This window comes from Aspergillus campestris, assembly GCF_002847485.1.
Source record: "Aspergillus campestris IBT 28561 chromosome Unknown P168scaffold_8, whole genome shotgun sequence".
Taxonomy (NCBI): Eukaryota; Fungi; Ascomycota; class Eurotiomycetes; order Eurotiales; family Aspergillaceae; genus Aspergillus; species Aspergillus campestris.
The window spans coordinates 43662-56570 of NW_020194343.1; the positions used below are offsets into that span (position 1 = coordinate 43662).

Genomic DNA, 12909 nt, shown 5'->3' on the forward strand with positions numbered 1-12909 from the left:
AAGTTCGGACGGACAATGCGAAAGACCAGGCGAGTTTGGACTGTTTGAACCCCGTTCCTACATGAGACCCACTATGGAGTAGTCTGGCCCAATACTCACGCGTCTTCACGCGTTGCCACGCGCCTTATCACTCAACTCATTATAGAATTCATTACTCCGAGCCCATCTATGTATAGACTTCACTAATGGCAACTGACACCCTACTTCTGGTAAGAGAGAATCAACGGGCACAATTATTCCACTGGGGCTCATCTTGAGGCTTCCTTTCCCAGACTTGATCACAGTGGAATGAGTGACAGCATATGCTGATTAGTTTGAACAGCGACCTATGCAATGATGGGTATGGATACAGTGCCTTCATCCTCGCCTGGGTTTGGCACCCCGGCGCATCCACTTCGACATAATAAGCCCAATATACTTTCAACAAAGACGTCCATCCTTCCGATTCTTCTCCCTCCTTCCACTTTGAGGCCTGTGGCCTTCCGAACAATTACTCGGAAGCACAACCTGACGATATCCTCATCTGCGCTCCAAACTTTGGCAAGCTTTGTAGGAAAGAATTGTGGGTCAGGATGGCGCGAAGAAGGCCTCGCAGAACGGGTCTTGGACGAGGTGGCTAAGAGCTGGAAGAAAGCTGGAGGCGGCGTCATTATTGAAGAAGGTAAAGGCGCGTCCTTGAAAGCCATTCTACAGGCATTGCAGTCGAACATGAGTGGTGGGAGAGTTCTCCCTGGGAAAATAGCAGCTTCTACCGACGAAGGATCTGAGAGCTCCATTGGTCACGCTCGGGATAATCGCCACTTCGAATTGCAAACGCCTACAGCAGCCGGTGGTGATATCGATGACAATGAACTTCCATTGTGCCCAAGACACTGGCTCAAAATTATACATGCATACGACATGCCACGCCTGACTTACAACATCGACAAGAAGTACTTCGAGTCCACCACATTCAAGCCAACTTTATTCCCGCCTCCTAGTCATAGGACGGCTCTGTTCCGCGATCGCTATAATGTTGTGTACCAGCGGTTACTACGAAACGAATCCTTCCAGTCGTCTCCAGGGATATCCACTGGTTCGTCTCTGCAGCAACGGTCATCTTTTGCTCCGAATCAGTGTTACAAACTCACTCCGATTGCAAATCTTCTTGGAAGAAGCGGTACATCACACCTTCTGCTTGGACTGCTTTCCACCTCCCCTACAGGCGACCTCTCCCTAGCCGATCTCACGGGGAGCATTGCTTTGGATCTGAGTCATGCGCGGACGATACCTGAAGACGGGGCTTGGTTCGCACCAGGCATGATTGTTCTCGTCGACGGAATCTACGAAGAAGAGGAGAATGTTCGAGGATCAACACTTGGTGGAAATAGTGGAATCGGTGGGTCTATAGGGGGTAGGTTTGTTGGTGTCTCTATCTGTGGGCCCCCGTGCGAACGACGGGACACTTCACTGGGGACGAATAATCGACAGAACAGTAAAGAGATCAGCTCTAGCGGGGGCCTTGGGTGGATTGACTTCCTGGGAGTTGGCAGTGAACGCGCTCGTGGTCCCCGAATGAGGCAGATCCAGACTCGGTGTCTACAAAAGAAACAAGACGATAGCCAAGAGACAGCATCTTCCGTCAAGATGGCAATAATGAGCGAGGTGAACTTGGACAACATGAAAACCCTGGATGCTCTGCGCAAGGTATTCAGCATCTACAATGATCAGGCACCGGGTGGTCGCCCAGTACTCTTTGTCCTGATCGGTAACTTCGCTCAGACAGCCATAGTAAATGGCGGCGGTCAGGCTGGGAGTATCGAATATAAGGAGTACTTTGATGCACTTGCCGTGGTCATGTCCGATTTCCCAGCATTGCTGCAGTGCTCTACATTCATCTTTGTCCCCGGTGATAACGATCCCTGGTCGTCGGCCTTCTCAGCTGGCTCCACATCTACAATCCCGCGCCCGCCGATTCCTGATCTGTTTACGTCGCGGATCAAACGTGCGTTCGCTACGGCCAATGCCGAGCTAGATCGATCTCAACGGTCGGAGCCACCCGGCGAAGCATTATGGACATCCAACCCGTCTCGCATCTCATTGTTTGGGCCGGTCCATGAGATCGCCGTATTTCGTGATGATATCTCAGGAAGGCTCAGGCGTACCGCTGTGAGCACGCAGCAACGCGCTGATAGCTCCAGTACAGCCATGGACGAAGACCAGAACGAATCCACTAACGGGGCCGACGCTGACTTTCCCGGAGTAAACTCGGGTGCTAACCCGAATTCCACCTCGTCCAGAGTCTCGATGAGCAGGAAACTTGTCAAAACGATACTGGACCAAGGATCAATGGCGCCTTTCCCGCTTTCTTTGCGGCCTGTCTTGTGGAATTATGCGTCCTCGCTACAACTATATCCATTGCCGACTGCCCTCGTCTTAGCGGACGCGGAGGCAGCTCCTTTCTGCATGAGCTACGAAGGTTGTCACGTTATGAATCCTGGAAAACTAGTTCCTGACGGTGGCGTGTCTGCTGTCCGCTGGATAGAGTATGATGCCGTGAAAAACCGAGGAAGGGTGAAAGAAGAGCGTTATTAAAGCACATATAGAGCCAACGGGATTACGATAATGATGATGATGATTATTTTCATAGATACATAGATATCTTTTTTGAAACCTTAGCTTATCTTGGCTCCTTTCAAGGTACTCTAGCGTTCAATTACAGGAGGTTCCTTGGTGGTAACATACCAACTTCGGAATGAGTTTTGACATGATACCTACATGGCTTCTATATAAATGAGGTTTCCTCCGCTAAATGTATCCTAAGATGTGTGCTTCAAGTACCATCAGTGGTGTAGTCCCATAAACTTCATTTCGTAGTAATCGACATTATATAAGGGACATCACGCAGTAGTTCATGGGGCATCTGCTTTTGGATTGACATATTCACATGAGTTAAGGATTGGGAGCTAACAAATATAGCTTATGAGTCTCAAGCACTGGTTGCTGCTAAAAGGGCAGTTGAACTCAGTCAAGCCCCAAGAAGGTAACCAAACACCAAGGCCATGATAAAAATCGTAGTTATCATGCAACTGGAAGTACAAGATTAAGTACATACATCGGCTTTATAGTGAAACTGATGGGGAAAAAATCAACACCTCACCACCCAAAAAAGAAACAGCCGCTAATATATGCAATAGAAAGCTTCTTTAGATCAATCGCCACCGGGTTGGAAAAAAACAAAAAGAAAGACCCGATAGAGAAAATCAGTCAATCATGATAAAATCAGCGTTTTGTGCTGCGCCGCCAGCTTTGGCGCTGGGCCCTGTGGCGGTGATGGCATTACCGCCAGGACGAGCCGGACTTATGAGGCTGTTGTTCCCATTAGGCTGCGCTGCTGCCAGTGGCAGACTTGGGTCCTTTGGATACTTGAGTTCTCCGCCCGGGCCCGAAGACGTGGCGGTACCTAGGACACCCTGGTTGCCGTGGAAGATCTTGTCAACTTGCGCGATGAGGTTTCCGACTTTATCGAAATCTGCGACGGCGCCGTTCCCAAGCCCTTTCCAGCCCTCTCCTTTGGAATCGTACAGCTCCGACTTTAATCTGGTTCTCAGCTGTTCTTGGTGATCTCCGCCTTGACGCCCGCTTGCGTCCTTGAGTATCCACGCCATGCGGCCGAGATATTGGCCTGCCAGTAGTTGGAAGCGGCATTGGTGACCAGGGTAATGGATGCGGAAGTTTCTCGCATTGCGCACAATCACCTGTACTTTCATCATATCTTTGCGAGACGGGTTTGCTGTGATTTGGTCCAAAGCCAGCATCAAAGGGAGAGTGAGCGACAGCAAATCCGAGACGCTGTCCAGGCCTGCATCGGCAGTAGAGGCTCGGTTCAGCATATCGGCAAGAGAGGCTTGGATACGACGGTGGGGATTTGGGAAAGGTAGTTGAATGTTGAGACGAAGCTGAGACGGAGCTTCTGCTCGGGCCCTCGATATTCCCATCTCGATGTTCGCAGCAAGATTCCTCCCAGGGCCATAAGCAAATGAGATACCGGAGAGCGACAACTTTCGAAGTTCCATTTTCTTCGCCTGGAGGGTGTCTACCATTGACAAAACGCACTCGAGTCTTTGTAGACTTTCAAAGAGCTCCAGTATGATGGGACTGCCCACAGGAGCAAGCAAACGGATTGCAAATCCACTGCCTTTCTTTTGAAAGGTCACCGAGTGATCCCACTTCGAAGGAAGTGTGCCAGACATCTTGACCGGATTTGATAAGGTCCCATAAGCAACCATGATGGCGACCTTCTTCCGAGGATCGATCCCGTGGAAGGCAATGCGGACAGTATCCTTAATAAAATCCCTCTTCTTGAACCAAGAAGGCAACGATACCTGCAAGCCATGTGGAACATTGGATGTATCGTACTTCACATAGATGTCTGGCACTTTCAGGTCCGAGCCGATCCTCAGCCTGTGTAGATTGGGATAAAAATTGATGCTCTGGAATCCCGCCAGACAAACCGCGTTAGCATATACTGCCAAAATCCCAGATAGGCAATGTCCCAGATCTGCAAGCGATGCATAGCTATTCCCATAATCCACAGGGAATAGTGTACTGCTGACTGGCTGGGCTGAATGCAGGGTCGATGGACTGTAGATGTCTGGGTTCAGAACTGAGTGATGTCGAGGGGAGGGTGCTGACTGAACATGCACGATCCACCAGCTGTCGCCATCCACGCTACTCGTGGCCGCGATCATCCAATCCCGGTTCCAGAGATGGTGTGAAAAGAAAGAAAACTTCAGGACATTGGGTGGGAATATTTTCCGGAAATCGATCATCAGTCCCCTAGGACTGACTGGATGAAATCCAAACATCTTAACACTCGATTCGACTTGTTCAATTGCGGAAACGCAACGGAGCCGAGAAACCCGAGAGACGATATCGTCGACAGGCGTTCTGTCTGAGCCGCGGTCGCCATCGGGACGCTCAGATGCATTTGGGGTCGTCGACAGTATGATCGCTCCTGACATTGGTTCAATGGAGACCCGGGCATGCCTCGACGTTGTGAGTTGAACATCAAGTTGGCAATCTCCAGGCTCCGTTCCATCTACCTGCGCCCGCAAAGACAAGGTGCCGGCAGCAAAAAGCGACGCTTTAATGATCCTGTCATAGGCTGAAGACAATATATGAGATATGTGCAATGCAATAGCGCTTCGCAGGATGTGCTCCATAGAAAGGTTCGCCGCATCAAACTGGATCTCTTCACTATCGGCTTCTTGGCCATCCCTCAGCCAACGCAGACCAAGATAGGGTAGGCCAGGGCCATGACCTTCTGTCTTGCGTCGACCACGCTTGACGCCGATTTCCAGCCAACTTTTAGGGCCAGGCTTGAGAGCCCAGTATTGCACGACCAGCGTTCGATGCAATAGCTCAACGTGCAAGATATCTGTCCAGAGGCCTCTTGCTAGTTGAACAGCTTGCTTGAAGAGTATATTGACTTTATTTGTCAACACCAAGCTATGCAAGAAATGGAAGCATCCTGCCAGACCATCGTTTCGCAAGATATCATTGATTCTGATATCAAGCTCGTTGAACACTCGACCGCTGGGAATTGGCGACGACGGAGTGAATAAAAAGCGCACATCGACGAAATAGAACTGGGATAGTTCACTTTCCTCTCCGATTGACAGATCAAGTTCAAATTCCCCGGGCACGGAAAACGTGACCCTGCCGTCGTGAACATGGTAAGTCCTGAGAAACGAAGGGACAGCGTCATGTAACGCTAGCCTCACGCTTATAATCCGATTGATCTTCTTGAGCCGTTTCAAAGCACCTTTCGCTGTCAGTGGCCTAGGAGGTTTATACCCTAGCTGTAAAAAGATCAGTCACAGATCGAATTTGCGAAGCAAGCAGGACGGGGTGATTTACATCCGACATTGAAACTACTTGGCCCTTCGACAATACTTCCAATGCTGTTTGAAGATCCGGATTGGCCACTTGAGCTTGAACTAAATCCCGTTTCATATCCCCAATCGACTGTAGAGCGCCAACGTAGGCTTGGTGGCGTATGCGGATGAAATTTTGAAGGTCAATCAATTTACTGACATCGGCCGCTTGTCGACTCCATCGCGATAGGACAAGAAGTTTGATGAATTCCGCCCGCTTCGCATGAGCAAAATTCAGTACCCGAAGTTTCTTTTGGAGATTCTCCGGGCTCTGGTTTCCCGGTGTCTTGCCATTGAGAATTGATGTTGGTGAGCCTGACCCTTGTGATGGTACCTGAACTTCAGCCAGCTCTGTTATTAACTCGGATAGGTCGTTCCAGCATTGTTGCACCGAACGATTTATCAATGTGGAAAATGGGAAGAACCCCTGGGTTATATGCAATAACTCTGGCGGGGTTTGAGCTGACACAGCCGGGACGACTGCCGCTTTGTGGTCCTGGTCGTCCATTCCTCCGTTGACGTGAAATGAGCCGTTCTGAATGTTTCCTGTACTGCCAGGCGAATGTGCAATGCCATTCCTGGAGTCCTGTACATCTGCCCTCGGCTTGACTCCACCGGCATTGACATTATCCATGACGACCCCCGGCATGTCTGAATGTGATTCGGCGAGTGACTGTCAAAGTTCTCCTCCTTCACCCCCTCTGACCAGCACCCGGGCAGAGGCAGACCAACGGGCGCCGAGGTGAAAAAGGAGAGCTGGCAATATTCCCTGTCCGACTGGGAGCCTTGTTGTTAGGCCATGTGTAATCAAGAAGGCGTACAATATTAGCCTCAGACGAAATCTTTCTGTGGTTGTTCCAGCCCGCGCAATATCAGGTAACGCGAATAACCCAACGGCAGGCGCATTAAACCGCGACAGTATTTCTCTTTTCAGCAAGTCATCGAATTGACCGTATTGCGAGCTACCTCAAAAGAGTAATAAGCATTCAACCATTCGCCCCCGATTTCGATCTCCAACCACTCCGGCGATGTGTGTTGCTGGTCGGAAAAAACGAAGTCGCAAAACGGAGAGGGCGACGGAGGGCAACGGAGAGCGACGGCGGAGAAGGGGATGGTGTCAAGGTTTTGCGATGATTATACCGGGATGGAAGTGCCAGAGAGGTTATAGAGAGGACCCTAATATGGCAGCTAACAAAATGTCCGGTGTGTTTGGCAATATGGCAATGATAGAGTGGGTGATGAATGAAGCTTGCGCAAAGCCATGCAAATGCGTGAGAGCGGAAGAGCCCGAGAGCAGCCTCAGGTTGACCAGGCAGATTGTCCGCCTGGCCGCTGATTGGTGGGTGGAGTTTCAGCCTTGGTGCCTTACATAGTCAATTAAGCTCGTAATAAATACTTGTAATTACCAGCAATATATGTACTATACCGCTACACTATGTATACCCACGCCATAGTGAAGCTCAGAAGCTCATCCAGATCTACGGAGTAAAGAGAGGACAATTGAAATTTATCATATGCATTTGATAGATATCAAGTGACTATACGCTCAGAACTAGTTCATCCTATTATCTTTTGGATACTAGGGTACCTAGGTTAGTACTCCGAAGCACAAATTCTGATGTCTACATATTGATATGTATACTCTATTAGAATAGTTAGTTGGGCGTAACTATGTACCACTGAGTGTTGATCATTATCCTAGGTACTCACCTGCCCACCAACGTGGTTTCTCTTCCCAGGTTACCAGGTAGTATATCCGGATGAAAATGGATTCTGTTGTTGATCCGGTGACGTATCTGCTTATCTGTTTCCAGGCTGTACCGAGTAGCATACAAAAGTTACCCCTAGTAATCATATTGACGCGGCGTCCTCTCTCCGCCATTCTCTCTCTTCCACCACGATTTCCAGTCTATCGACTTTCCTTGAGGGTCGAGGATGTAAATTGTTCGTCGCTCATCTGGTACCAGTATGCCGACAAGCCAGATGCCTGGGATAAGCTCTCGAGCTTCCCAGCACCCGGGCGATGACACTCGGCCAACGAGCAAGAAGGAGCTTGCTGGGTGGTATAGCTATGGATGGGCAGCCGAGGTCTTCACCGTGTGCGCGATGGGTAAGTTGATCTTTCAATAGCTCCAAATTTACTCCAGTTGTTGATCGTTATTCTTCAGGGTCTTTCCTCCCCATCACCCTAGAGCAGATGGCTCGAGACCGTGGCGTCCTCCTGTCAGATAAAAGGACTCCATGTAGCACTACTTGGCACGGTTCAGGAACATCAGCCATGGACCGTGATACTCTGACCTCCGTGTCCCGTACAAGCCAATGTGTGGTGGATGTCCTTGGATTCGAAATCAACACAGCTAGTTTCGCCATGTACACTTTCTCGCTCAGTGTCTTCGTGCAGGCGATTCTGATAGTATCAATGTCGGGCGCTGCGGACCATGGAAACCATCGCAAGATGCTCCTGGTTACGTTTGCACTCATTGGCTCTATTGCTACAATGCTCTTTCTCTCAGTAACACCTAGCGTTTATCTTCTCGCCAGTTTATTCGCAATTGTGGCGAATACCTGCTTTGGGGCGTCTTTTGTCCTCTTAAACTCATTCTTGCCTCTTTTAGTCCGACACCACCCCTCTCTGTCCGAAGAAAATGATAACGAAGTGGCCCCGTCAAGCTCGGCTGGATCCGATACTCATGGAGCAAATAACTCTCGCCATATTGGAAGCGACGAAACGGCACTATTGCTGCAGCCTGATCGTGTTGATCACGGGGCTTCTGTGGGAGCAACAGCCCAACCAACTTCCATGCGTACTTCACGAGAACTATCGCTTTCCACCCGGATATCATCATACGGAATCGGTATTGGGTACATCGGTTCGGTGATACTCCAGGTAATTTGCATCCTTGTCGTCATAAAAACCAATCAAACCACATTTTCACTGCGCCTCGCCTTGTTCCTCATCGGACTTTGGTGGTTCAGTTTCACCATCCCAGCTGCCCTTTGGCTGCGCCCTCGGCCTGGGCCACCGATACCACTCTCCGGGGACGGGAAGCAAAGCTATTCATGGCTCAAGTATATAATATATGCCTGGAAGTCATTAGGTCGAACGGCCTTACGGGCCCGACGCCTAAAGGACATCTTGTTATTCCTCGCGGCTTGGTTCCTCCTCAGTGACGGAATAGCTACCGTGAGTGGAACCGCGGTTCTCTTTGCAAAGACACAGCTTCAGATGCAGCCTGCCACCTTAGGGTTGATCAATGTGATTACAATGGTTGCAGGAGTTCTGGGCGCATTTTCCTGGAGCTATGTATCGCGAGTCTTCGGTCTCCGTGCATCACAGACTATCATTGCATGTATCATGTTGTTTGAGCTTATCCCGCTCTATGGCCTCTTGGGGTTTATCCCAGCCGTGAAGGACTTGGGGTATCTTGGACTTCAACAGCCCTGGGAAATGTTCCCGCTGGGGGTCGTGTATGGTCTTGTCATGGGCGGGCTGTCATCATACTGTCGAAGTTTCTTTGGTGAGCTGATCCCCCCGGGCTATGAAGCGGCTTTCTACGCGCTCTACGCCATCACCGATAAGGGCTCAAGCATCTTCGGTCCCGCTATCGTGGGCATTATCACGGATCGCTACGGCGATATTCGACCAGCGTTTCTATTTCTGGCGGTCTTGATCGGATTGCCCCTGCCGCTCATGTTCCTGGTGGATGTAGAACGGGGCAAGCGTGACGCGCTTGGATTATCCGCCGACCTAGATGGCAGACAGGAGACGGGGGCTCCTGGCTACGGAACGATTTCCCACGTCCCACCTGACTCCGACCGTGTCGACGCTGCGGTAATGGAGGACTGAAAATGGTGAAAGAGGACCCTCCACGATGAATTATGTTCTTCTATGATTGTTATTGTACTGCATGTAGCGCTGTAAGGTACCGGGTAGTAAATGTCCATGCGACCGGTTATGAATACTAGTTATCTTGCATGCATAGGTGTTTCTGGGTTGCTCTAACACCATCACTTTGCATTCTTCCCATTTTCTTGCACTCTTCACCTCTAATCATATTCATTGTTTGAAGAACCAAGCACTTGTGTCCCACCAGCTCACCAGACAGTCTTACAGTGTGTGGCTATGTTCCTCTGTTGAGGTAACGTGTCATTTTCCTTAGACAAAAGGTGAGGCTCTTGGATGCATTTGTAGGTACATACAGGTCCCCCACACACGACACGCTAAGGAAGTAATCATCCTTGGTATGCCCGAGGAGTCTCCGGAATGAAGAGACAAACCAGGGTTGGCTCTGGGTCTGACTAATCAGCAATAATGAAAGTTGTGTACACCTGGCCGGAGAGGCTGATATATAAATAGTATCGACTTTGTTTTTGATTTGTGCCCATCCGGCCCGTCAGCCCCAGACGATCCAATCAATCACTATAAATAACCATAATAATTGGCCCCTTCGTAGGCTGACCACAGGGAGGCTGAGTTCATGATGTTTGTTTGGAGGGGGCTGATGGGTCGGTCGATCTTGGTTCGTGATTATGGACAGGTACCACTAGTACTAATCAATATCAACAGTGAATCACTGAGTGGGGGGGGGATGGGGGGATCCCTTGCTGCCCCGGAGCCAAAGAGCCAGTGAGGAGGCGCTAGAGCAGCTGACTGTAGAAAGAACAAACTGTCCTCAACTCCGCTGCATGGCTGGCTCATCACCTACTTAATTAACGGAGCTGCTTCCTCTTCTTCTCCTGCTCCTCTTTTTTACTTTTCTGCTCCACTCCATCCTAACACATCTCTAGAACCTTGGTGAGGACGGGTGAATTCATTTGTATTTTATCCACTTTGTTTAGCTTCCTTCCTTCTTTCTGTACACCGTCCGAGGTTTTTCTAAGCCGGACAGAACACAATGCGGTCTGTCGCGCCCTTTCTCCTCAGCCTGCTGAGTGCCACTGCGGTGGTCTCGGCGGCCGACGACCAGCCCGAGGTCAAGTCGGATGTGGTCTCTCTCACCAAGGACAACTTCGACGAGTTCATCAAGGAGCATGACTTGGTCCTGGCCGAGTTCTACGCTCCCTGGTGTGGTCACTGCAAGGCTCTGGCCCCCAAGTACGAGGAAGCTGCCACTCAGCTGAAGGAGAAGGACATCGCGCTGGTCAAGGTTGACTGTACCGAGGAGGAGGAAGTGTGCCGTGGCCTGGGTGTCGAGGGTTATCCCACCCTGAAGATCTTCCGTGGTCTTGATGATGTGAAGCCTTACCAGGGTGCCCGCCAGGCGGATGCGTAAGTTTGCCGTGTTCTCTGCTGTGGAGTGAACCCCCGTTGCTAATGTCGTGATTGCTGTAGGCTCGTGTCGTACATGGTCAAGCAGTCCCTCCCCGCAGTTTCGACCGTTACCGAAGACAACCTGGAGGAGGTCAAGACCCTGGATAAGATCGTGGTCATCGGCTACATCGACTCCGAAGATAAGAGCAACACCGAGGCGTTCACATCCTTTGCCGAGTCCCAGAGGGATAAGTACCTCTTTGCGTCGACCGATGATGCCGCCCTCGCCAAGGCTGAGGGTGTCAAGCAGCCCTCTCTGGTTCTGTACAAGGATTTCGATGAGAAGAAGGCCGTCTACAAGGGTGAGATGGAACAGGACGCTATCTTCAACTGGGTGAAGACCGCCAGCACTCCTCTTGTTGGTGAGCTCGGCCCCGAAACCTACTCCGACTACATCACTGTAAGTGTATACCCGCTATCCCTCTCGTCGCGTCTCTGCTGGTCTCTCGAACACGCGGTTGTCGCGACGGAGACTAAATCTGCAAATCGGGGATCTAACATCATATCCTATCCAGGCCGGCATTCCTTTGGCCTACATCTTCGCCGAGACCCAGGAGGAGCGTGAGAAGTACGCCGAGGACTTCAAGGCCATCGCCGAGAAGCACAAGGGTGCCATCAACATCGCCACCATTGACGCCAAGATGTTCGGTGCTCACGCCGGCAACCTCAACCTCGACCCCGAAAGGTTCCCTGCCTTTGCCATCCAGGACCCCGAGAAAAACGCCAAGTACCCCTACGACCAGTCCAAGGAGATCAAGGCCAAGGACGTTGGCAAGTTCATCCAGAATGTTCTCGAGGGCAAGGTGGAGCCCAGCATCAAGTCGGAGCCCATCCCTGAGACCCAGGAGGGCCCTACGACCGTCGTCGTGGCGCACTCGTACCAGGACCTCGTCATCAACAATGACAAGGACGTCCTGCTCGAGTTCTATGCCCCGTGGTGCGGCCACTGCAAGGCGTAAGTTGTCCATTTCTTCCAATCTACACGTTACCATACAGCTGTCTAATCGATTCCCGAACAGTCTCGCTCCCAAGTACGACGAGCTTGCCACCCTCTACGCTGACTTCCCCGAGGTCACCATCGCCAAGATCGATGCGACCGCCAACGACGTCCCGGACTCCATCACCGGGTTCCCCACCATCAAGCTCTACCCCGCCGGCAGCAAGGACTCGCCGGTTGAGTACTCCGGCGCTCGTACCCCCGAGGCCCTTGCCGACTTCATCAAGGAGAACGGCAAGCACCAGGTTGATGCCCAGGCCGCTGCCGAGAAGAAGGCAGAGGAGGGTGGTGAGGATGCGGCCGAGAGTTCGTCTGCCTCGAGCAGCGAAGCTCCCGCCGCTACCGGCGACCATGACGAGCTTTAAACGCTTGATCACGATGATGAAATCTAGTTCCTGAATGATACTGTAAACTATCGATTTACCGCATTGTCCTTGTTTGTCCCACACATGTATCTGTCTTGAGTCAAGTCAGTCGTAGCCAATCTAAATTCTGCCTACTATAATCCACACCGGAAGCAGTCAGTTGTATACTGTGTAGATTGTGGCTCGCCGAGTGAACATATTGTCCCCGACATGACCAATTGAATACACAGGGTCAAGACCCATACAGAAGCCTAACGGGTAGTATACTTAAAGAGGGTAGTAGATCGAGTTATCCTACGGGCGCGCACATGACTTCGA

General features: G+C 50.9%; 4 protein-coding genes across 4 annotated transcripts; 3 read left to right on the top strand and 1 right to left on the bottom strand.

The window, feature by feature from the left end:
* The first annotated feature begins 161 nt into the window (after window positions 1-161).
* On the top strand, window positions 162-2610 carry P168DRAFT_254918 (DNA polymerase epsilon noncatalytic subunit). Its single transcript, XM_024834428.1, has 2 exons — window positions 162-209; window positions 323-2610. The coding sequence occupies exon 2, from the start codon at window positions 334-336 to the stop codon at window positions 2572-2574; it is 2241 nt and encodes a 746-aa protein (XP_024691501.1). The 5' UTR covers window positions 162-209; window positions 323-333; the 3' UTR covers window positions 2575-2610.
* Window positions 2611-3059: 449 nt separating this feature from the next.
* On the bottom strand, window positions 3060-6682 carry P168DRAFT_270760 (mediator of RNA polymerase II transcription subunit 14). Its single transcript, XM_024835226.1, has 2 exons — window positions 5902-6682; window positions 3060-5843 (listed from the first exon to the last, which is right to left on the bottom strand). The coding sequence occupies exons 1-2, from the start codon at window positions 6565-6567 to the stop codon at window positions 3243-3245; spliced, it is 3267 nt and encodes a 1088-aa protein (XP_024691502.1). The 5' UTR covers window positions 6568-6682; the 3' UTR covers window positions 3060-3242.
* A 1104-nt stretch (window positions 6683-7786) lies between these two features.
* P168DRAFT_254926 (MFS transporter) lies at window positions 7787-9897 on the top strand. The gene is made up of 2 exons (XM_024834429.1): window positions 7787-8028; window positions 8087-9897. The coding sequence occupies exons 1-2, from the start codon at window positions 7887-7889 to the stop codon at window positions 9763-9765; spliced, it is 1821 nt and encodes a 606-aa protein (XP_024691503.1). The 5' UTR covers window positions 7787-7886; the 3' UTR covers window positions 9766-9897.
* A 490-nt stretch (window positions 9898-10387) lies between these two features.
* On the top strand, window positions 10388-12609 carry pdiA (protein disulfide isomerase PDI1). Its single transcript, XM_024834430.1, has 4 exons — window positions 10388-11187; window positions 11251-11629; window positions 11745-12184; window positions 12249-12609. Exons 1-4 carry the CDS (start codon window positions 10814-10816, stop codon window positions 12589-12591), a joined length of 1536 nt encoding a protein of 511 aa, XP_024691504.1. The 5' UTR covers window positions 10388-10813; the 3' UTR covers window positions 12592-12609.
* The last annotated feature ends 300 nt before the right edge of the window (window positions 12610-12909 follow it).

Coding starts and splice junctions, on each gene's coding strand:
- P168DRAFT_254918 (XM_024834428.1), top strand. CDS start 334: ATGATGGGTATGGATACAGTGCCTTCATCCTCGCCTGGGTTTGGCACC.
- P168DRAFT_270760 (XM_024835226.1), bottom strand. CDS start 6,567: ATGCCGGGGGTCGTCATGGATAATGTCAATGCCGGTGGAGTCAAGCCG. Junction 5,844..5,901: donor AAGTAGTTTCAATGTCGGAT/GTAAATCACCCC, acceptor ATCTTTTTACAG/CTAGGGTATAAACCTCCTAG.
- P168DRAFT_254926 (XM_024834429.1), top strand. CDS start 7,887: ATGCCGACAAGCCAGATGCCTGGGATAAGCTCTCGAGCTTCCCAGCAC. Junction 8,029..8,086: donor CTTCACCGTGTGCGCGATGG/GTAAGTTGATCT, acceptor GTTATTCTTCAG/GGTCTTTCCTCCCCATCACC.
- pdiA (XM_024834430.1), top strand. CDS start 10,814: ATGCGGTCTGTCGCGCCCTTTCTCCTCAGCCTGCTGAGTGCCACTGCG. Junction 11,188..11,250: donor GGTGCCCGCCAGGCGGATGC/GTAAGTTTGCCG, acceptor TGATTGCTGTAG/GCTCGTGTCGTACATGGTCA. Junction 11,630..11,744: donor CCTACTCCGACTACATCACT/GTAAGTGTATAC, acceptor TATCCTATCCAG/GCCGGCATTCCTTTGGCCTA.